Raw genomic sequence first — 24692 nt, forward strand, 5'->3', positions numbered from 1 at the left:
GCCTGGAGAGAAGAGAGGAGGGAGAAGCCCAGCATTTTCTGGGCCAGGATAAGAACTGTGACAGAGAAAGCTGGGCCATGGCAGAAGCAGAAAGCAGGGCAGTGGCCTGAACCAAGCTGTGCCCTCACCGAGGAAACCCAGCCAAGATATCCATTCTCCTTGGCTCTGGTTGTGCCAGTGGGTCTCAGTAGTACCAATTTCCATTGGTTTCAGCTTTCATTTCTTTTCTTTTGCTAGTCCTGGGGCTTGAACTCAGGGCCTGAGCACTGTCCCTGAGCTTCTTTTGCTCAAGGCTAGCACTCTACCACATGAGCCACAGTGCTACTTCGGCTTTTTCTGTGTACGTGGTACTGAGGAATCGAACCCAGGGCTTCATGCATGCTAGGCAAGCTCTCTTACCACTAAGCCACCTTCCCAGCCCTCAGCTTTCATTTCTCATTGCCACCCAGTAGTAAGCTGGCAGGGCTTCAGGAGAATGAGACCTTTCGATCTTATGCCCCTTGACCTCCCATCTAGACCTGCCCCTGGCCCGGGCACTGGCATGCACTTAGGCAGAATGGCGTCTTTCCTTCAGCTGAGACCCTGATGATGTCAACCACTGCAGATGATGGCAAAGACAGCAGGAAAGGGGCCAGGATGAGCAGCAGGTTCTCAGGGAGGAAAGGTCCCTGCCCCAGGAAGGAGCAACTGAACTCAAGCTTTAGAAGAATCAGGGAGCCATGGTAGGAAGGGCCCAGGAAAGCAGAGCTGAGACTCAGGCACTGGCAGCTCTGGGTCCCTTCCCACACTCAACTCAGCAAAATAAACACATGGGAGATGAACATGAAAAAGGAATTGGAGGGACTCTCATGATCAGAGACTTCCTGACTGCTCCCTGTCTGTGAACCCCTAGCAGTGAGTTATTAGAAAAATACTCACTCGTGGCCCAACCACGCCTAACGGAGATCATGTGTGCCCTCCCAGTAGTTGGCATAAGACAAATTCCTATAGGAAACAACTCTCAGTTTTCTTGTCACCTGGAATCTGCATCATTGTTCTTTCCCCTCTCAGGGAGAAGCACATCCCTTGGGCTTAGCTGAGTAAGATAAATGGTCTGTGCGGCTGGTTCTAGTGATGATAAATAACCTGTATTGTTATTTGTGGACAGGAGGCCTGGTCTCTGCCATCCAGCCCAGACCTTCATCACCTGTGGCAGACCAGCTACGCGGAGGAAGAGCAGCCTCATGGGCACGCAGCAAGGTGGGTTTTCCCAACATAATGGCGAAGGATTGGCAATCAGTCTCAGTAGAAAGAGGGATGAATGGCTTTATCCTGGTTTCTCTGGCCCGATCCTTGGTGTCCCTCTCCTTGGGTCCGGAGGCTGGGCCTGCTCCAGCCCTGACCCCAGGGCCTTGCTTGTGGAAGGGTAGGGAAGATGAGAGAGGTGTGGCTAAGGAGTTCACTTAGGTTGGGGTTAGACAGCCTATAACTGGTCCCGTGTGCACCAAATCCTTTGGTTCATTTAATAGTAGAGAGTAACGGCTTCCAGGTCCTGGGTGCTGTACAATTCACAGGGTCCCACAGGTGTGGTGACCTGGGCAGAGGGTGGGTGTTCCCTAGGAAGAGCTTCTAGGTTGGGGCTCTCCCAAACGGTGCCTCTTGCTTTCTGCTTAAACAACCCCCCTCCCTTTTTCCAGTGGAGGACGCTTAAGAAACAGCGTCAAAAGTGAACTCACAGACAAGACAGCCTTAATAAATTAGTATAATACTATTAGAAGGGGTGGCATTTTGTTTTGTTTGTTAGCAGCATTGTCCTACATGCAGCCTGATGATCTCCTTCCCTGGGAAATTTAAAAAGCCATCCCCTGGTTGTTAGCTCTGATGTAAAGTTATAAAATAGAAATCTGGTAGGGTTTGTTTTGTTTAAAAAGGAAAAGCCCTGGAGAGCGGGTGCTTCGCTGCCATCCTGTTAGCTCTGGCCATTGGGTCTGCCCACGCTGCTCCCTCCAGGAGGCTGAATCTGGATGGAGTCCAGGAGAGGCCGAAGGGCCTGTCCGAAGGGCCTGTGGGGAAACAGACATGAACTAGGAGAGCTCTTGAGGATGGCCTGTCCACAGATGGCCAGCGGGCATAGACATGGCTGTGGCAGTATCCCACACAAGGAAGGAGGATTCTGGGTACCTTGTTGAATTTGCTCACAGCCTCACACATCAGTATTTTTAGGGGAGCTATGGTTTGCACAAGTGTTCCCCAAAGGTCTATGTGTTAGAGCCCATAAACATTTGGGAGGTGGCGGAACCACTAAGGGGGTGGGGCTCCTGGCAGTCATCTGGTTACTGGGTGATCACAGGACCCCAGCACCTCTTCTGCCCCGCTTTGCTTCCTGGCCACCCTGTGCTAAGCAGCTTTGCTTCCTTTTGTGCTCCCTACCACGGGCTCTCTTGGCACAGGCACAAAGGCAGCAGGGCCACGTGACCATGGACTAAAACGTCTTAGTCACTATGAGCCACAATATACTTTTCCTCGTTATAAACTGACATTCCTAGGCGTTTGTTACCGTAACAGAAAGCTGACCATTACAGAGCACTTCAGCTAGCCTGTTCTGGCCTCACTCCCAGGGTCCACCCTCTGGTTCACTTCCTTACCACTGACAACTCTGAGACCCCAGAAGCTGTGGTTGGGACACGCTAGCTACCTGCCAGGACTTGAGCTTTCTATGTGCAATGCACTTCTTTTATTCTTTAAAGTTACAGCGAGGGACGCTGAGGCAAAAGGAAAAGAATATTATAAAGTCAGGAGAGGGTGCACAACGAGATTCATGTAGGAAACTGAAGTCGTTCAGACGATATAGAGAATATTCAGAAAAAAAATAGCCCAGCCCAGGTTTGTTAGAAGGTGTTAATGTCACTATGTAACTTAGCTAGAAAAATGACTACAAATACTGAAGTCAGGAGACTTTCCAAGATTAAAGCACCCTGAAGTAAGTGTCTGCAACACATGTCAGGTACGAGCTTCTTCGGTATGAGCTGCAGAGCAGCAGCTTTGAAAATGATTCCTCAGTTTAAGGCATGAAGTACTCCAAACTGTAAACAGATGAAACCTAGAATTATCAACTCTAATTCAGACAGGTCTAGGAACTCACCTACAAAATAGATTGAGTTTGCTCAGTGTTTCCTTACACAGACTCCTTTGGTAGGACTCTGAACTTCTTTTCTTTTTTTGGTGATGGTCCTGGGGCTTGAACTCAGGGTTTGGGCACTGTCCTTGAGCTTTTTCACTCAAGGCTAGTGTTCTGCCACTTGAACCACAGCTCTACTTTTGGCTTTTTGCTGGTTAATTGGAGAGCCTCATGAATGTTCCTGTCCAGGCTGGCTTTGAACTGCGATCCTCAGCCTCCTGAGTAGCTAGAATTACAGGTGTGACCACTGGTCCTGGCTGCCCCTTAGCTTTTTTACTCAAGGCTGGCACTCTACCACTTGAGCCACAGCTCCACTTCTGGCTTTTTTTTTTTTCTTGCAGGTTAACTGGACATAAAGGTCTTAAGGATTTTCCTTTTTGTATGGTACAGGAGTTCTTTCAGGAGAGAACACCCCCCCAGATGATTACCCGCAGAACTTGCCAAGGCAAAGTGCCAAAGGCCATAATAAGTTCCCCAAAATAAACCTCTACTGAAGGCTGATTGCATAGTGCTAAGTTTAAGGACAAGTAGATCCTGATCTTTGACAAATAGCTAGGGGTGCAGGTAAAGAGTAATTACAACAAGTCGCCATTCCTGACCTAACACTGTCATCCACCCAACCCTTCATTTTAACTGGCACTTTGGAGAACGGCTTGCTTCTTGCACCAGGCACTAGGATGCTGTCCAAACACTGAAGCCAGTGGCAAAGTGTCAAGTGGGTTTCTCAGTTTTGGGGCAGCACTTGGGCCAGGGTAAAGTTGGTCCAGCTACGAGAAGGGTAGTGGTCATATGGGTACATGCCAGTGGGTGGAGACCCGCCACCAGGACAGGTCCTCCTGTGTTCTGCCACCATCAGGGGTGGGAAGAGACCAGGGCCAGGGAAGAGACACAGAGGATGAATGGAATTTTTCTAGGATGACTGAAGTTGGGGCAGAGATGGAGGGGAACTTACGTGGAGAGAACTTCGGAGGGCAGGTCAGTGATATAAGATGGGATCTTCCGCCCAGTCAGGAACTGAGCCACTTCATTGCTGAAGGTGTTACAGTTGTGTTCAAATAGATTGTAGGCTTCACCTCTGTACATGCAACGAAAGGTTTAGAAACTAGATCTTACGTGGCAAAACTCATACCAGGCAGGAGTGAGAGGGCAAACCCACCCTCTCAAACACGCTGAATGAACACTTGGTGTGTTGTTCCTCAAGCTCTAAGAACCGACTTACTAAGGGTGAACCGAAATGAAAATAGATGGCTCTAGAAATTCTTAAAGCAGAGCTACAGGGTTAGAGTGAAATCTACTGAAGCTTTTTTGTTTTTTTGGTACCAGGCCTGGGGCTTGGACTTCGGGCTTGGGCACTGTCCCTGAGCTTTTTCACTCAAAGCTAGTGCTCTACCACTGAAACCACAGCTCAATGTCTAGCTTTTTTTTGGGTAGTTCATTGGAAATAAGTGTTTCATGAACTTTCCTGCCCAGGCTGGCTTTGAACTGTGATCCTCAGATCTCAGCCTCCTGAGGATTACAGGCGTGAGCCACCAAGCGCCTGGCTGACTGAAGCTTCTTAAGAGAAATCTGCCTAAGTTTGTGCTTTATCCAACCCTGCCTTTGAAGTTCATGAGAAAGCACTGAGCCAGTAGAGGCTGAAAACTGTATTTGCTGATTTTAATCGGAGGGAATGAATAGCTCTTCTCTGCTCTCAAAGTGTCAGCAGAAAGCATGCTGGGATAGAATATCTGCTTGGAACAACTCTGGGCTCTTTGTAGCGTGGTGCCTTCTCTTTGTGTCCAGTCAGCAAAGGCTAGGCAAGCTGAGTGCTCCAGGGATGGAACCGGCGCTGCCCTCCAGGGGTGAATAGCTAGCCAGAGAGACAGACACAACCAGCCACCAGCTCTGTCCCCACTCACCGGAACAGAGACTCTCCCAGGGAAGATAGGTACTCTAAGAAAATTTCTTCTGTGACTTCTGTGCTCCCCACATCAACCACAGAGTCTGGGGGTCCAAGCAGTGTTCCTCCCTAAAAAAAAGGTCAATCCAAGGAAGTCTTTCAGTCACTGTCTCCACTGAACTGTTGCTGATTCTCTTGCAGGCCCAACTCCTTATGCTGCCTACTCACTTCTCCAGCAGATAAAAAGATAGAAACCCGGACTCTGTGGTCTCCTTTTGCCCCCAGTATGCTTGAATATTAGGACTAGAAAGGATTAGAGATGACCTATGTTCAGGAAGTACGTAGCCAGTTGTGACTGTGATACTCTGGGAGTCACTGGTAACAGAAAAGTGTGAAGGACCATGAGAAATCTGGCAGACACAGCAAATATTTCTAGAATTAAGTGCATCCCCCCCTCCCCTTTTTGTGCCCGTCCTAGGGCTTGAACTCAGGGCCTGGGTACTGTCCCTGAGCTTCTGTGCTCAAGGTGAGCACTCCACCACATGAGACACACCTTCACTTCTGACTTTTTGGAGTCTCATGGACTTTCTTGCCTGGGCTGGCTTTGAACCACGATCCTCAGATCTCAGCCTCCTGAGTAGCTAGGATTAAAGGTGTGAGCCACTGGCTTAGTTCAGTGCATTTTTTGATCTGGGAGGCAGTCTACTGAAGGTGATAGGGCAGGAGAGCTGCTGGCCGAAGATGCTTACTACAGAAAACCCATGGCCATGAGCTGATAGATACCACAGCAGACTAAAGGAGACGCCATGTGGACACCCCTAAGGAGAAGCAATGGGAACATGGAGGATGGCAGATGTAGAAAGGGCAAATAGCCCAGAGCAGAGCTGGCCAAAGAGGTCTTTCATGCCCTGTCATGGAGCACCTATGTGGCTGACATTATTCTAGAGTTTGGGGAAAGCATGATGAGAAAGAATTGTAGGAGATTAAAAAGGTCACTGTTGGACCCTCATTATTCACTCATATGACAAGTATTTATTGAGAACTTACTATGTGCCGTGCCTTATGGTAGGCACTGGGGGTACGATGTGCACAAAACAGATGAGATTCTTGCCCTCATGGAACTTAAAGTCTAGCAGAGAAGGCAGACAAAAAAAAAATCCCCTCAACCAGAGTGTAATTACAAGCTGCAATAAAGGTTGTGCTGCTGCTGGGTACCAGTGGCTCACGCCTGTAATCCTAGGATGCTGAGGCTCATGGTTCAAAGCCAGCCTGACAGGAAAGTCCTTGAGATGCATCTCCAATTACTCACCAAAAATCCAGAAATGGGGGTGTAGCTCAAGTGGTAGAGGACTAGCCTTGAGTGAAAAAAGCTAAGGGACAGTGCCCAGGCTCCTGAGTTCAAGTACCAATACTGGAACAAACCAACCAACCAACCAAACAAACAAGAAAGAAAAGTTATGCTGGAAAAGCTAAAAACAATGCTATTTGTGAAGGATAAAGGTGGTGTACTGAGGTCAGAGTACAGGATTCACTGTCCAAGGTGTGCTCAAGGAATGAGGAGAGGGCGGGGTAGAGTTGGGGTAGAGTTAAAGGATGACAGAGGCCAGATCAGCAGGGGTGCTAGAAGTCATGCTAAGAATTCTGGGTTTGTTCTGGTATTGGAGCTTGAACTTCCCTTAGCTTTTTCCACTCAAGGCTGGTGCTTTACCACTTGAGCCACAGCTCCACTTTTAGCTCTTTACTGGTTACCTGGAGATGAGTTTCTTGGATTTGTCTACACAGGCTGCCTGCAAATTGCAATCTTCTAATGTCAGCCTTCTGAGTAGCTAGGATCAGAGGGATGAGCCATCCACACTTGGCTGCCTTCTGGGTTTTATTCCAAAAGCAGTAGGGAATTTTTTTTTTTTGGTAGTAGGGCTTGAACTCAGGGCTTGGGTACTATCCCTCAGCTCTTCATCTCAAAGTGAGGGCTCTACCACTTGAGCCACAGCACCACTTCCGGTTTTCTAGTGCTTTATTGGAGATAAGAGTCTCACGGACTTTCCTGCCTGGACTGGCTTTGAACTGTGATGCTCAGATTTCAGCCTCCTGAGTAGCGAGGATTACAGGCGTGAGCCACCGGCGCCTGGCTTTAGGGAAATGCTTTGAAAAGATCATTTTGCCTCCTGTATAAAGGACAAGGAGACCAGGTGGCCATGACCCAGGTGCAGGTCAGACATGAGGTGGTATGAACTAAGGTGAGAGGTCTGGAGGAACAGGAAGAGATGAGAGAGGCAGACTGATGACACACTCACAAGGTAGAACTAACTAGGCTTAATGAAGGATTTGTCTCCCAACGGGAGAGGAAGAAATACAAAATGGCTTCCCACATATAGCTCTGCAAATGAACCCTGCTTGGTTTTCACTTGTGCACCTCCCATCACAACCTTCAGGTAGCTCTGACAGAAATGTTCTGCAAGAGGACATGGCTTTAGAGTCACAGAGATGAGTCTTAGGGCTGATCCGGTCACAGGCTGTATGATTTTAAGTAACTCACTCATAGCTTGCAAGCAGCTTAGGCTCCATTCCTGTGGTCATATCACTATGACCTCTTAGTGTGGACGCAGAGAGACCCACAGGGGCTCTGGAGCAGTGGCACTGACTGGGGTGTCTGGGAAGGGTGTATTGTATTTTATTTTTGGTGGCATTGCAGCTTGAACTCAGGGCATTGCATCCACTCCACAGATGTTCTACCACTTGAGCCACATCCACATGGAGTTTAGTGAGTTGTTCTATCCAGGCTGGCCTTGAACTGTGATCTCAGCTTTTGAGTAGTTATGATTATAGGTGTAAGTCACTGGTGTCCAGCTAGAGAGGTATTCTTGAATTTTTCTTTTACTTTTTTTTTTTTTTTGAGGATGAGGGGATACTGCGAATAGAATCTAAGACGTTAAACATGCTAGCACTCTATCACACCTGTAGCTCTTTTTTTTGTTGGTTGTGGGGCTTGAACTCTGGGCCTGAGCACTGTCCCTCACTCAGCTCTTTAGCTCAAGGCTAGCGCTCTTCCACTTGAGCCACAGTGCCATTTCTGGTTTTCTGCCTGGGCTAGCTTTGAACCGCAATCCTCAGATCTCAGCCTCCTGTGTAGCTAGGATTACAGGCTGAGTCACCGGCACCCGGCTACCTGTAGCGCTTAAATGAATCTTTTTTTTTTTGTCCAAGACTGGGACTCAAACTCAGTACCTGACACTTTCACTTGTTGGTGCTCTGCCAAGTGAGCCACACTCCAACCTCAGTGTTTAGGAGGAACTATGTTACAGTCCTCTATATACTGGGCCAGAAGCCAGAGGCACACAGAAGCAAAATTCTTGGTCTAGGGAGCCCCCAGGAAGCTGAGTCTGGAGGTCAGGGTGTAGGGGAAGACACTCACCGGGGGACAGCTGGAGATACCACCACTGCCAAAGAAGAACTCATCCTTGTGCACAACTATGGAGGTGTGCCTGCCACACAGAGAGACACAGTGAGCCAGAAATTAATACCTGTCTGTGAAAATCAAACATCACAACTCAAAGATGTAACTCTGGCGACCAGCCATGGACAAATAACCACATTAGGCCATGTGGCCATTCCTCTGTATGGGGGAGGGGAATGGACTTTCTAGATAACCCCAAAGATAGTCAAATCTGCAGATGATGAAGTCTGTTATAAAATGGTATAGTATTTGTATTGAATGTATGCAATCTTCAAATACATTTTTTTGTTGTTGTTGTTGTTGTTGGTTGTGGGGTTTGAACTCTGGACCTGGGCGCTGTCCTGAGCTCTTCAGCTCATGGCAAGTACTCTACCACTTGAGTCACAGCACCACTTCCGGTTTTCTGGTGGGTAACTAGAGATCAGAGTCTCAAGGACTTTCCTGCTCCGACTAGCTTTTCACCTCAATCCTCAGACTGAGAGCTGAGGATGTCCTGAATAGCTAGGATTACAGGTGTGAGCCACCAGCTCCTGGCTTCAAATACATTTAAAATCATTTCAATACCCAAAATAGATGTAAATGTTGTATAAACAACTGTTACACTCTATTGTTGAATGAACAGTAGTTGAGAGTCTGCTCAATACAACTAATGTTTTCCCACTTTTTTTTTTTTTTTTTTTTGCCAGTTCTGGGACCTGAATTCAGGGTCTGGACTCTATCCTTGAGCCTCTTTATGTTCAAGACTAGTGCTCTACTATTTGAACCACAGCACCATATCTGGCTTTTTCTGTTTATGTGGTACTGAGGAATGGAATCCAGGGCTTCATGCATGCTAGGCAAGCACTCTACCTCTAAGCCACATTTCCAGTTCCAAATAATAGAGTGTGTGTGTGTGTGTGTGTGTGTGTGTGTGTGTGTGTGTGTGCCAGTCCCAGGGCTTGAACTCAAGGCTTAGGAGCTGTCTCTTAGTTTTTTTGCTCAAGGCTGGCATTCTACTACCTCAGCCACAGCTCCACTTTCAGCTTCTTGGTGGTTAATTGGAGATAAGAGTCTCATGGACTTTCTGCTTGGGCTGGCTTCAAACCTTGATCCTCAGATCTCAGCCTCTTGAGTAGCTACCTGGCTTCTGAATATTTTCACCTTGCAGGACTGCACTCATGGATGTGGAGCGCTGGCAGTAGTGAAGATCAGGGTGCCTACATCTTGGCACTAGTGATGTCTTTTTTTTTTTTTTTGCTGGTCATGAGGCTTGAACTCAAGGCTTGGGCTTTGTCCTTGAGCCTCTCTTGTGTTCAAGGTTAGCACTCTACCACTTGAGCCACAGCGCCACTTCCAGCTTTTTCTGTGGATGGGGTATGGAGGAATTGAACCCAGGGCTTCATGCATGTTAGGCAAGCACTCTACCACTAAGCTACCTTCCCAGCCCCTAGTGACATTCTTTGTAGATAATTACTTGTGCAGGAGGCTGTTCTGTGCATTATGGGATATTGAACAGCATCTCCAGCTGCCAGCTGCATCCTCCCATTCTGACCACTGGTGGTGAGACACGTCTGTGGGCCTGCCAGTCCCAAGATGGGGTGGAGGGACAAAAACAAGAGCAGTGAAGGCTGCTTTAGTTCTTAGAGATCAACAACAAAGACAGCAAGCCTTTGACCCGGGATCCGCAGACTGTGGTGCTGCCGTATTTCATAAAGCAGTGAATGAAAGGAGTCTCAGCCCCACTTACCAGATGCCTTCCAGTTGTTTCCCTGTGGAGAGAAGAAGAGATTTAGCCACTTGGGACGAGACTAAATGGCCCTCAGCCTGAGTAGATTTAGAATATCACTCAAACCTCTGGGAGAACTACACTCCAGAGATGCAGCTCTCCTCGTGGTATTAGGTGAAATTGAAAAGTAATCATAATCTTTTATCAGAAGGCAGGATAAAAACACTGGTGTAAATACACCCCAGATATATGCCTGCCTTCCCTCTGGGGTCTAATTAACTCTGCCTTTTAAATTCCTCTGTACAGAATTCCTCTCATGTACAGAAGACTAGAGCAAAATAGTGCAAGTTGTTACTCATTTCTTCATTGAGGTGAAAACTCTAAAAAAAAAATGGAGATTTGCAAATGCCATATACTTTGTGTGTGTGTGTGTGTGTGTGTGTGTGTGTGTGTGTGTGTGTGTGTGTGTGCGCGCGCGCCCTGTTCCTAGGGCTTGAACTCAGGGTCTGGAGAGCTGTCCTTAGATCTTTTTGCTAGTGCTCTAACTCTGGTGCTTAGTTGGAGATAAGAGTCTCATGGACTTTCCTGCCTGGGCTGGCTTTGAACCTCGATCCTAAGATCTCAGGTTCCTAAGTAGCTAGGATTACAGGTGTGAGCCACTGGTGTCTGACTTTTTTTTTTTTTTTTTTGAGTCAGGGTCTCATGGAGTCTAGGCTGGCCTCATACTGGAAAGCTGTCTGCTCCTTCCTTTGAAGTGCTGGGATTATAGGTATGAACGTTTGGTCAGATAGTAATTTTTCTGTTTGCTGGAGTACATCTTGGGTGAGTTTATCTCTCTAAAGCCTGTTTCTCTAATATGGATTTATGATCAATAATAATGCTTATGAAACACCACAGTATGAGATGCATAAAAGTCTGAGAAAGAGAGGGTATTATCAGGCCTAATACTCTGTATTAAAAAGGTAAGAGTAGCAATAAGATAACTTTTACTTCAGAATGGGTGTCTAAGATCTAAGTTCAGCATCGAGGGCATGACTCGGAAATGCTTAGTACGATCAGACGAAATGAAATAAGAAAAATGAAATGCAGCAGAGTTCTTCCTGCTGTCTTCTGCCTCCAAAGGCCAGCTTCCTTTTCCCTAAGACATCTGTGGCTCTGGCTCACCAGATCACAAATGGATAGAGGGATGCTGGCCTGGGCCTTCTGGTGAAGTCCCCTTTGAAATGTGTAACAGACTCTGCCTTTATCCAAACTGAGCTGGAAGCTGGAGGATGATGAGACCTAGACTAAATGCTCTAAATGCTGGTGTGTGTGGGGGGGGGGGAGGGGGGGGGGGAGGGGAGAAGGGGAGGGTAAATCCATTTAGAATTCCTATCTTCAGCTGCTGGTTCTACCTGCTTCTATGATCAATGGAGCTGCAGTTGGCCATCTTCAGAGGGAAGACTGTGTTTTATGTTTCCTCTTCCTGGAGATCAAACCCACATGCTAGGCAAGTATCCTACCAGTTTTAACACTAAGCTACATCTCCAGTTCCAACGCAGTGTTTTAAATAGAGCTGGTGTATGCTCCCAGACTGCTTTTATAAAAATAGATGCTCTCTAAATGACAGTAGTTTATTTCTTTTTTCTTTCTTTCTTTTTTTTTTTTTTTTCCGTCCGGTCGTGGGACCTGAACTCTGGGCCTGGGCACTGTCCCTCAGCTCTTCAGCTCAAGGCTAGCACTCTACCACTTGAGCCGCACTGCCACTTCCAGCTTTTTTTCCCCAGCTTATGTGGTGCTGAGGAATCGAACCCAGGGCCTCATGCATGCAAGGCAAGCACTCTACCACTGAGCCACCTTCCTAGCCCAGTAGTTTATTTCTTTAAAGACATAAAATGGTTTGTGAAAGTGAGCAGATGAGAAATATTTCCTTTCTCTTGCCTGTTCATTCCAAAGGAAGCTTCTCTCATTCACTCTGGGAAAAACATTACACTCACTAAGAGAAAGAGCATAATGAGTAAAAATGTGGGTTCTGGTGGAGGCTGGCCAGATGTGAATTCTATTAGTTTAACCAGTGAGACAGTGGCTATTATGTTTTCGACATTATTTTTGGCAAAGGAATACATTGGTTAACAAGAAGACAAAATTCCTTTCATGATACTAGTGAGGGGAAGGGACCATCAATAAATTGATAACAGTAAAGCAACAATGTCAAGGCATGTAACAACAGTGAAGGGACAGAATAAAACAAGCACAGGGAAGGGATGTTGGGAGTGTAGGGAGCGCTGGATGGACAGGTCTTTTTGCACAGGTGACATCCAAGCAAAGGCTTGAAGGGGTGGAGCCTATAAGGTGTATTTAAAAAACTAGAAAGAAGCCAAAGTGGCGAGAGGAAAGTGAGGATGAGCAGAGGTAACAGGTTAGACCACAGAGAGCCCTTGTAGAGGCTCAGGGTCAGCCTGAGTTAGCTAACAGAGTAGTCATTAAAATTAAAATTCAATAAAAGGTATACCTTCAGCTTAACTGCATTTCAAGTTCTTCAGAGACCTATGTAGGGGTGGTAGCTACTGATTGGACAGTAGAGTCTGGAACATTTCTATCACTGTAGAAATTTCTATTGGATTTTTATGTAATGTTTCTGTTGAAATCTTAGTTCCCTGTTCTTTTTATTTTTTATTTTAAAGACACAATAATAATGCCTACTTCCCAATATTCCTATGCTTAAAAGAGATGACATGTGGCCACGCAAGAACTTGGCAAAGCTGGAGGTCACAGGACAGCCAGACGATTTTGGACCAAAGGTCATGACAAGTTTAAAAGTGTTTCTCAGGTCATCAATGCAAAGCTAAATCCTGCTGGCATTCTCCACCAAAATAGTCCTGCCTGACCAATATAAGTATATACATACACACATAAATATATCATCACAGAATCCTTATAAACATACATGTAAACATATAAAAGTGTATATTTCTATAAGATACATTATGATATGTAATATAACAGAAATAGAGGAATCTTTCTGTATTATATAGTCTATTTGTACATAGACTATACTATAGAATTAGATACAAGTGTATATATACAAATATATATTACAGAAATTTTCTTATGTACATATGTAGCTCTATTCAGTAAGCTGGGTATTAAACCATGTTGAGTAGAGGGAAGGCCACTCAGACACTTCATTATGTAACTATATTCATACACAAGTATAACATATTTCTAATAAATAATCATAAAACCATATAGATTTACTAGCATATTTATTTATTTATTTATTTATTTTGGTCGGCCGTGGGGCTTGAACTCTGGGCCTGGGCGCTGTCCCTCAGCTCTTCAGCTCAAGGCGAGTGCTCTACCATTTGAGCTACAGCGCCACTTCCAGTTTTCTGGTGGTTTATTGGAGATAGGAGTCTCACAGTCTCTCCTGCCCGGGCTGGCTTTGAACCGCGATCCTCAGATCTCAGCCTCCTGAGTAGCTAGGATTACAGGCGTGAGCCACCAGCGCCCGGCTTTACTAGCATATTTAAACATATGAAATGATAGGAGAAATATGGCTAGCACAGTGCCTGGCATCTACTACATGTCCAATAAAGGCTCTGTGAGTGTGTGTGTGTGTGCGCGCACGCACGCGCTCGCGTGCGCACGCACGTTGGAACTTAGAGCCTTGCACTAGACAAGAGCTTTACCACTTAGCCATCACCTGAGCTTTTTTTTTTGGTTAGCTGTGGGACCTGAACTCTGGGCCTGGGTGCTGTCCCTCAGCTCTTCAGCTCAAGGATAGTGCTCTACCACTTGAGCCACAGAGCCAATTCCGTCTTTTTTCTGCTTATGTGGTGCTGAAGAATCAAACCTAGGGCCTCATGCATGCAAGGCAAGTGCTCTACCACTGAGCCACCTTCCCAGCTCCAACTTCGATCCTTTTATCTATTTATTCCTCTCACCTCCCAGGTACTTGGGATTACAGGTATGCACCACCATACCTAGCTTGTTCTTTGAGAACAGAGCCATCTGCTTTCTTGAAAAAAAAAAGAAAAGAAAAGAAAAAAGTCCCTCATAGCATTCCCCCTCCAGTCTGATATTGCTGGTTATTTTGGAAATGGAGTCTCAAGGACTTCTGCTGAGGTTGGCATCAAACAGAGATCCTCCAGATCTCAGCCTCTTAAGTAGTGGGATTATAGGTGTGAGCCACCAGCACCTGCTGACAAGAACAGTTTCTTATGCATCCCTGTAACTCCAGCAGCCATGAGAGTGCCCGAGTCAAGATGCTGCATGAATATCTGTTGAGATCTAGTCTGTTTAGTCAGTCCTGTTGGTTGACAGGAAGAACTACTGAGGCCAAAGTTCTTACTCCTAATCTTGCCTGCCCTGATTACTCAAATGACTACAGTGCTGGCATATGGGGCTCCGCCTGGGTCTGCCTCTCGTGCACCCACACTTAATGACAAAGCAGGTCAGCTGGCAGGCACAAACACACATATTAAAATAATTTGTACAGAGGCTTCAGAGATCATCCTGTTAGTTACTTTAAATCTATAAATTGACTCAACATTTGCAGGAAATAACCTTATTTTAGTCTTCTTTTAATTCTCTTCATTAATCATTAATTAGCCTACAAGATGAGGTCATGCCCCCTTGCATCAAGATGCACTTGAGACTTCATCCATCCACCCAGTGGGATGGGGTGGCATGGTCTGTAGTCCCAGAGACTCAGGAAGCTGAGGCTGAGGATTGCTTGAGCCAGGAGTTTGATAGCAGCCTGGACAACAGAATAAAAGTATCTCAAAACCACCACCAACCACCACCACCTTATCCATCTATAGAATTGTGATAGGGAATTATGGCTGGAAAAATTCTTTTTGTTATTCTTTATTATTATTATTATTATTATTTTGGTCAGTCATGGGGCTTGAACTCTGGGCCTGGGCGTTGGCCCTCAGCTCTTCAGCTCAAGGCAAGTGCTCTATCACTTGAACCACAGCACCACTTCCGGCTTTTCCTGTTTATGAGGAATGCAGGTGAGGCTAGCACTCTACCATGGAGCCACCTTCCCAGTCCCTCATTCTTTTATTTCTTCCTCTAAAAACCCTCACAGTTACTCTCATTCTCATAATGTTTTTATTGGAAGGGTAGGAAAAAGGTTTATTAACTGGACTGAGTTTTAATTTTTTTTTTTTTTGAAGTGGAAGTAAGGAGGGTATAGTTTTGAGACAGAAGTAGGGCACAGGTCATTTGAGGATCTGAATTAGGCTCAATGGCATTAGCACAGTATAGAAGCGGATTATTTCCCACTAGGATTTCCTCCGCAAGCTGGGGACTGGGTGATCATGTGGCCACTTGTCTCCAAGCCTGTGGACGTGTGCAATACATTCAGCTTTAGGTCTCAGAAAAAACAAACAAACAAAAAAATCAAAATCCCTCAAAACAAAAAACAAGAGAGGAAAAAACACACTTGATACTCTAGTACAGGAACTCTTTGGAGTGAGTGCAGGATTTCTTCCTAGAGTAAACCTAACATTTGAGTTCTTTTCCTCAGTACTGAGAAGGTCACAGCTTAATCATGCCCAGGTGTTACCAGCCAAGCCTTGTAGCTCTGCGTGAGGACCAGCGCACTATCCCACCACTCACCCACTTAGAGATCACCCAATGCTAGACTGCTACACACACTTGAGGAAGCAGTTCTCACCCCATCGAGCATCCAGTCTGGCTGTCGGGAGAGGAAGGGTATGTGGACACAGATGAGAAAATGAGTAATTCTAGAAGAGGATGAGCAATGCTACTAACGGAGTGTACAGGGCAAAAGAGGGACACATGAGCAAAATCTGGAGCTGAGGGTCAGAGGTGAGATCTCGAGGATGAACAGAAATTGGCAGGTCAAGGGATGGGAAAAGAAAGGTGAGGGTGGCTGGGAAGGTGGCTCAATGGTAGAGTGCTTGCCTTGCAGGTTCGATTCCTCAGCACCACAGAAGCAGAAAAAGCTGGAAGTGGTGCTGTGGCTCAAGTAGTAGAATGCTAGCCTTGAGCTAAAGAGCTGAGGGACATCCTCTAGGCCCAGAGTTCAGGCCCCACTACTGGGGGAGGGTCGGGAATAAAGGTGAGGGTGGGAACAATGAGCAGACTCAAGAGCACTCCAGACCCTAAAAGCCACACGCCTTCATTTTCCCAGAAAGAAACTGCAGGATTCCAAAACTCATTCACTCAGTGGTATCAAACTGTTGACACAATGAACAAGAAAAATCTAAAACAAAGCACAATAGATGACATTAAAACATAAAACTAAAACTACCCTCAGAATTGAATAAATTCTACTTTAATCTTCAAGCTTGCATTCAAGCGAAATCATTTCTATAATCAACACTTACTAGGGCTGAGGGTGGAATTCAGTGAGGCTCTGGATTTCATCCTGAGTAACAAGTGCACACACACCCCTTCCTGGCCACCTGTTCTGACAAGCCACTGAGGACAAAGACAGACAGGAATGAGAGGCTCTCGCTCCAGGAGCTTGAGGCTTTTGTTGCTAATTTTTTTTGGGGGGGAAGGAGAGGGGCTTGAAATCAAGGCCCAGGCACTGTTTCTGAGCTTTTTTACTTAAGGCTTCTGCTTTACCACTTGAGTCACATCTCCACTGCTGGCTTTTTGGTGGTTAATTGGAAAAAAATGTCTAAAAGTCTCACAGACTTTTCTGCCTGGGCTGGCTTTGAATTGTGATTCTTAGACCTGAGCCTCCTGAGTTGCTAAGATTACAGGTGTGAGCCAACAGTGCACAGTTGCTGTATCACTTTTTTGGGGGGGCGGGGCTTGAACTCTGGGCCTGGGCACTGTCCCTGAGCTCTTCAGCTCAAGGAGAGGACTCTACCACTTGAGCCACAGTGCCACTTCCGGTTTTCTGGTAGTTAATTGGAGATGAGTCTCACGGACTTTCTTTGACCAGGCTAGCTTTGAACTGTGATCCTCATATCTTAGCCTTCTGAGCAGCTAGGATTACAGGCATGAGCTATTGGCACGTGGCTGCTATATCCCTTTTATAGTCTCTTTTATACTGGTGGCTAATTTTATATGTGCATACATATTATTTTTAGAAATAATTAACTCCTACAGACGAGTTTTTTTTTTTTTTTTTTGTCAGTCATGGGGCTTGAACTCTGGGCCTGGGCACTGTCCCTGAGCTCTTCAGCTCAAGGTGAGCACTCTGCCACTTGAGCCACAGCACCACTTCCGTTTTTCTGGTCGTTCATTGGAGATAAGAGTTTCACAGACTACTTTCCTGCCTGGATTGGCTTTGAACTGCCATCCTCAGATCTCAGATTCCTGAGGATTACAGCTCATATCTCATTTTATCTCAGACTCCCTAGAAAGCTAGAATTCTAGGTGTGAGCTATTGGTGCCTGGCATGGAACCAGGATTTTTTTTTTTTGGGGGGGGGGGTCCGGTCATGGGGCCTGAACTCTGGGCCTGGGCACTGTCCCTCAGCTCAAGGCTCTGCCACTTGAGCCACAGCGCTACTTCCGGCTTTTTTCTTATGTGGTGCTGAGGAACCGAACCCAGGGCCTCATACATGCAAGGCAAGCACTCTACCACTGAGCCACCTTCCCAGCCCTGAACCAGGATTTTGATACCATCCCGGGCAACATAATAAGACTCTTACTCAAAACCACCACCACTACATTACCTTCTACCAACAGAACTGTGTATTTGTCTGCCTGGGCTGGCTGAGAACTATTATCTTCAGATATCAGCATCTTAAGTAGTTAGGATTATAAGTGAGACACCAAAGCTTGGTTAACACGTATCTTTATTATCATTTTTTTTTTTTATTTTTGGTGCCAGTCCTGGGGATTGACCTCAGGGCTTGGGTGCTGTTCTTGAGCTTCTGTGCTAAAGGCTAGTGCTCTGCCACATTGAGCCACAGCCCCACTTCTGGTTTTGAGGTAGTTAATTGAAAATCAGAGTCTCATGGATTTTCTTCCTGGGCTAGTTTTGAACTGTGATCCTCAAATATCAGCCTCTTGAGTAGTTAGGATTATAGGCATGAGCCCCCAGTGCTCTTCTTTTCCTGAGCATTTTTGCTTATGCCTAGCATTGGTGACTGTCAGTCTACCATTTGAGTTCTAGTTCAGTATTCTGCTGGTTGACTGGAGACAGATCCTCTGTAGGCTTTTCTGCCCAGGATGGTTTCAAATTTCAATCCTCTAGGTGTCAGTCTCCTGAGTAGCTACAATTACAGATGTGAGTTACTGGTGTCCAGCTCCAAGAATAATTTGTAAGGAAAAATAAAATGTGATGCATATCACACAATAACAATTATGAAGTACCATTTAGCACAATTAAAAAACCACTTCCAACATTCAGGAGACTGAAGCAAGAGAATTGAGAATTCAGGACTAGCCTGGGCTACATACACAGTGAAACTTTTCTCAAACTACCTTAGGGGTGGGGAGAGAAAAATCAAACCCTTGCATTTATTTCTGTATATTGTGACACACAGGAGGTAAAAAATTTAAAGAACGGCCAAAGTTATTAGAGGCATAAATTAAAGGTCAATTATAATAGCTAATTGTATTAACCAAATGGTGATGGGGAAGACAAGATATTGTCAGGCCATCTGCTCAGTTACAATGCTAAGGATAATGGAGGAACATCTTCATGGAGCACAAGGAAATAGCAGAAATGCCTTCCTGAGGGGCCATTCTGGAAGACTGAACATGGGTGGGGGAAGTCTGAGGAATCTATGTGCTTTCAGGTGAACCGAGGGGTGGGGAATTACCTAGCCCAACCATGGATTATTCTAGAATTGGAACAGGTCTTATAGTAGGAAATTAACATCACCATAGTATGACAGGATATTGTTGAGGTCACTTGAATTTACTTTGGGAGGAGATGGTAGCTTATCCCTGTAATCCCAGCTATTCAGGAGGCTGAGACCTAGAGGACTGTAGTTTGAACTCAGTAGATTCCCTTCTCCAATTAATCAGCAGAATGCTGGACTAGAGGCATGGCTGAAGTGGTAGAGTGACACCGCCATGAGGAAAAAAATCTAAAAAGAGTACAAGGCCCTGAGTTCAAGTCCTATATCAACATGTGTGCATGGGCACGCATGAGTGTGCGAACACACACACACACACACACACACACACACAATGATTAGAACTCTAGATGATGAATGGCATATACATATGAAACCCAGGGTTTTTTTTTTCTTCTTCAAACTTGAAACATTGGTAAGAATGCTTTTAGACACTTCAACATTTTATCTCCTTTACAGGAGGGAACACATTCCAAAGGAGAGGAAAACCACAGTCAGACTGCCTGTTCATAACCAGGCTCTGTAACCACCACTTGGGCAGATATCTTACTTAACTTTGTCTCAGGTACCTTAACTAAAAAATGGAGGTAATGACACAACCTATTTTACAAAGGTGTGGTGAGGATTCTTTTTTTTTTCTCTCTCTCTCAGTTATAGGGCTTAAACTCAGGGACTGGACACAGTTCCTGAGCTTTTTCACTCAAGGCTACTGCCCTGCCACTTTGAGTCACACCTCTACTTCTGGTTTTCTGGTGGCTAATTGGGTAAGAGTTTCACAGACTTTCCTGTCAGGGCTGACCTAGGACTGCGATCCTCAGATCCCAGCTTCCTGCGTAGCTAGGATTACAGGTGTGAACCACCAGCTCCTGGCACAAATTAATTATTATTATTATTATTATTTTATTATTTTATTTTTTTTGTCGGTTGTGGGGCTTGAACTCTGGGCCTGGGTGCTGTCCCTCAGCTCTTCAGCTCCAGGCTATAGCTCTTACCACTTGAGCCACAGCGCCACTTCTGGTTTTTTCTGCTTATGTGGTGCTAAGGAATCGAACCCAGAGCCTCAAGTATACTGAAAAATGCCAAATCAACATATAGAAACAAACTGGGATGCACGAACTTCAAGGTTGGTGTATCTGAGAGTGATAGACCAATATAAGGCATTGCCCACTTGCAACTCTATAAAGTAATGGCCATTACTTCTGCTAACGGCATCAGAGCAACATAGGAAAATGAGAGAGAGAAATTAGATTTGTAGGCAAGGTGATGTCTTCAGAAACACCATTGAAATGTAATGTACCAAATTGGTAAAATTTCAATGTTTGGTTGAAGCCTTCCAGGGTTTCACATGTTTTTTTTTTTTTTTTGGTGGTGGGGCTTGAACTCTGCGCTTGGGCGCTGTCCCTACGCTCTTCATCTCAAGGCGAGCGCTCTACTGCTTGAGCCACAGTGCCACTTCTGGTTTTCTGTTGTTAATTGGAGATAAGAATCTCACGGACTTTTCTGCCCAGGCAGGCTTTGGCTTTGAACCGTGATCCTCAGATCTCAGCCTCCTCAGTAGCTAGGATTACAGGTGTGAGCCACTGGCAACTGGCTCACATCTTTAAGGAGAAAGGCATGAATATTACTTCATCTTCATTTATGGTACTTAACCACTCCCATCTACTACAAAGGCCGCTTTCAGTCCCAGGAGCAACCAGATTCTCCCGTCTCACCCCTCTCCCTCTCCTATTTGGAACACCTTCTGGTGTCTACTTCTTTATTCTAACTTTCAGTTTAAAAGTCACTATTCAAATATTTTTTTTTTGGTATGTTTATGTGCTGGGACTGGAGTTTGAACTCATTCTCACTTGACATTTTTGCTCAAGGTGCTGCACTATCACTGAGCCACACCTTCAGTTCCAGAATATATGCATAATATATATGTATGTCGGTCATGAGGCCTGGGCGCTGTCCCTCAGCTCTTCAGCTCAAGGCTAGCGCTCTACTACTTGAGCCACAGCACCACTTCTGGCTTTTTCTACTTATGTGGTGCTGAGGAATCAAACCCAGGGTCACACGCATGCAAGGCAAGCACTCTACCACTGAGCCACCTTCCCAGCCCTCCATGACATTCTTATCTCCAATTAACCAGCATAATGATGGAACTGGGGTTGGGAAGGTGGCTTAGTGGTAGAGTGCTTGCCTTGCATGCCAGAGGCCCTGGGTTCGATTCCTCAGTACCACATAAGCAAAAAGAAAAAAGCCGGAAGTGGCTCTGTAGCTCAAGTGGTAGAGTGCTAGCCTTGAGCTGAAGAGCTGAGGGACAGTGCCCAGGCCCAGAGTTCAGGCCCCACGACCGGACCCCAAAAAAAAAAAAATGTAATGGACTGTTCTGCCCAGGCTGACTTTGATCCTCTGATCTCAGCCTCCAGTCACTAGGATTATAGGTGCGAGCCACCAGCACCTGGCTCGATATTCTTGAAGCATTTCTCCTCCCCTCCCCACCCCACCCCTGCCCTAATGTTGGAGACCAAGCTCAGGGCCTTGTGTTTGTTAGGCAAACATTCTACCACTTGATCTATCATTTGAGATATGCCTCCAGCCCATTCTTGTTATTTTCTTAGTACCCAGTTTGCTTCTTGCACAATATATTCTTGTTTTATTTGCATATATATTTTTCTTGCAACATCTCCCACACTACACTGAGCTCCATGATGGCAAATAATATTTTTCTTCATTCTATCATCTTTAGTTAAATCATTCATTAGTACCTAATAGATGCTCAAATATCTGTTGAATGAACACCTCTTTCAGCTAAAGTCATTGCCAAGTAACAGAATAAAAATCAGCCAGTGCAGGGGCTGGGAAGGTGGCTCAGTGATAGAGTGCTTGCCTTATATGCATGAGGCCCTAGGTTCAATTCCTCAGTATCACTAAGCAGAAAAAGCTGGAAGTGGTGCTGTGTGGCTCAAGTGGTAGAGTACTAGCCTTGAGCTGAAGAGCTGAGGAACAGCATCCAGGGTTCAGGCCCCATGACCGGGGGTGGGGGGAAGGCCAATGCAAAGGGGTGGCTTTTATTTATGAGCTTAGGAAATATCTAAGTAAAATCTCACTATGAGCAAACTAAACAACTGGCTCCATTCCAAGGCATTTCGTTAGAACTTGACTGATGTAATCTATTGATAACTACTACCCAAACAATGACTGTAAGTTTTGCTCTCGAGTTTGTCTTACTGATGTCTTTTTTCCCCCCCTGGTGCTGGAAATTGGACTCAGCGTTTTGTGCATACTAAGCAAGTGCTCTCTACAATTGAGCTATACCTCTCACCTTACCCATATAGCAACCTCCTCTCCAATAATGGACTGGCTACATAAAAATGATCTGATTAAAAACAGATTTACAAAATTCTGATTGAGCACTTATGAAGTATGTCCCTAGAATCCCTATGTTTAAAACGTTCTTTATTTTGAATTGATAATGTGTATGTTGTATTCTGCTATTGGAACAGTAAGAAAAAAATTCACAGCAAAGTTTCCTTTCCACTCCTGTATGGTTCTCAACGCATCCAGCTACCCTATCAATAACAGCTGCCAATTTCTTATGCATCCTTGCAGGCAATTATTTGCCTAAGCAAGTCAGTCTATTGGCACATACATTTATGCTTGAGTATTCCTTTAAGTAAAACATACACGTATAGAAAGATATTGGTTGTGGGGCTTGAACTCAGGGCCTGGGTGCTGTCTCTGAGCTCTTTTGCTCAAGGCTAGCACTCTACCACTTTGAGCCACAGGTCCACTTCCAGTTTTTCAGTGGTTAATAGGAGATGTCTCATGGACATTTTTCTGCTCGGGCTGGCTTCAAAATGCAATCCTCAGATTTCAGTCCCCTGAGTAGCTAGGATTATAGCATGAGCCACCAGTGCCCAGCAACACTTGTGTATTTACAGAACTTTTCTTTGTTCTTGTGTTGGAGACCAGGACTATTTGACACTTGCTTTCACTCGTTGGCTGAGCCACACCTCCAACCCAAAGAGCTTTCTTCCTAATTCTATTTAAAATATCTGTTGGAAATTAAGGTATCTGGGTTTTCTGTTGTTGTAGTGCTGGGAAATCAAACCCACGTACCTATAGAATGCTAGATAAGCGCTCTCACCAATTTACATCATTTGCCCAGCACCTATATTATTAATGAGCACCTTAGATAGTGCTGATATGAAGGTACATAGAGAAACTATTCACTGGGTGCAGGGTTGAAGGAATAAGTTCAACTGGGTTCGATTCAGAAACTCAAGGACATTGAAAAGATACCTTCAAAAGGAGCAAGTTTGTTTCCTTGAGTTCTGCCCTTTCATTTCCCAGAGCCGGAACTAAATCACCTATTGCCCCCATAGAATCCAGGAAACGCCATTCAAATAAGTGTTGCCAATGCTCTTCGAGCTTCGATTCCCGAAGCCCCTTCCTGCCTGCCTAGGATTACCTGAAATCACGAGCCTGATCAGTCCTATGTGACGCTAGACATTCTGATCCTTGAGTTGAAACCAGGTTTGAGCTACACTGATTTCCTCCCCCACAGGGAGAGCCGTTGAATGGGGCACAACGAAAATCAACACCTCTCTTATTCATCTGCACGGATCCATCAGCATCCAGTCCTCCAGACCGGCTTTCTTACCATCTTGGCAAAAGGAACTACAACTTAGAAATGTCGAGCGAAGAGGAAGGCATTGTCAGGCCGAACTCTGAATTCTGAAGTTCCCGGCTCACCTGCCCTGCCCTCTACCTGGGGGTGGGGGTGGGGGGAAGGCCATGACGGCTGGGCGGCCTCTGGGGCAGCTTCTAGCTCCTTCTTCTCGCCTACCCTGGATACTACAAAGGGAGTTTCCTCCGCGCGGAGGGAAGGCTCTCTGGGGGCCATCGGAGAATGTCCTCCGTAGTATCCCTTCCACCACGAGAGGCACGGCGCGGGAGAAACACTCCCCGGCTCTCCCTCTCCACCGAGTCAAGAAAGGGGTGCGGAGGGCTCCCCCGGACCGCCGCCAGCCCCGGTCCTGGCCGAGGGCGATCTGGAGGCCTCGTCCTCTAGCGGCGCACCGCGCAGGGGGAGGGCGTGACCCCTCGGGCCCCGGCTCCCCGGACTCCCAGCACCCCTCTCCCCTCCATCCGCTTGCCTTCCCATCCTCCGGACCCCGACTCTCGCCGGGAGTCGGGGCCCCCAGGCCGGGCCCCTCCCCGGGCCCGCCGGCACCCTCTGGCCCGCCCGGCCGGCGCCCTCCTTCCCACCCGACCCCGGCCTCCTCACCCAGCATGATGGGGCTAAGCCTCCGGGCCAGGCCCTTGGACAGGTCGTACACGTAGAGTTTCACCGGGTAGAGATTGGGCGGCTCCATTGGGACCCGTGGCGGCAGCCACCAAGGCCCTGGGGCACCCGGCAGCGGCTAGGACCTCCTAGCACCCCCCCCCTCCCCGGGGTGGGGAGAAAAGGGAGCAGGGGAGGGGGGAACCGAGCCCGGCCCGGCCTGAGGGGCGGGGGAGAGGCCGCCCAACGCTGCAGGGGAGCCGGCACCGGCCACCGGCAACGACTACTGTGAGGTGACAGAAAGGGGACCGGGAGGGTCCACACGGAAGAGGAGGTGGGGGCGGAGACGCACTTTTGCGCATGTGCGTGCCGTCCTGCCGGGAGGCGGGGGCGGGGCTTCGTGGAGGGGCGGGGCTTTCGCGAATGGCGTTGGCTTCAGG

General features: G+C 46.5%; 1 protein-coding gene across 2 annotated transcripts; it reads right to left on the reverse strand.

Moving 5' to 3' along the window:
• Positions 1-1137: 1137 nt before the first annotated feature.
• Positions 1138-24591, reverse strand: Desi1 (desumoylating isopeptidase 1). 2 transcript variants are annotated; one of them, XM_042698000.1, is made up of 6 exons: positions 24256-24590; positions 10217-10238; positions 8449-8518; positions 5056-5165; positions 4110-4232; positions 1138-2042 (listed from the first exon to the last, which is right to left on the reverse strand). In XM_042698000.1, exons 1-6 carry the CDS (start codon positions 24341-24343, stop codon positions 1949-1951), a joined length of 507 nt encoding a protein of 168 aa, XP_042553934.1. In that variant the 5' UTR covers positions 24344-24590; the 3' UTR covers positions 1138-1948. The 2 variants fall into 2 exon arrangements, with proteins under 2 accessions (XP_042553934.1, XP_042553935.1); XM_042698001.1 differs by lacking the exon at positions 1138-2042 and adding an exon at positions 2054-3062 and having other exon boundaries at positions 24256-24591.
• Positions 24592-24692: the final 101 nt, after the last annotated feature.

The sequence above is a fragment of the Dipodomys spectabilis genome, unplaced genomic scaffold (assembly GCF_019054845.1).
Source record: "Dipodomys spectabilis isolate Male_0828 unplaced genomic scaffold, ASM1905484v1 ptg000230l, whole genome shotgun sequence".
NCBI classification, from domain to species: domain Eukaryota; kingdom Metazoa; phylum Chordata; class Mammalia; order Rodentia; family Heteromyidae; genus Dipodomys; species Dipodomys spectabilis.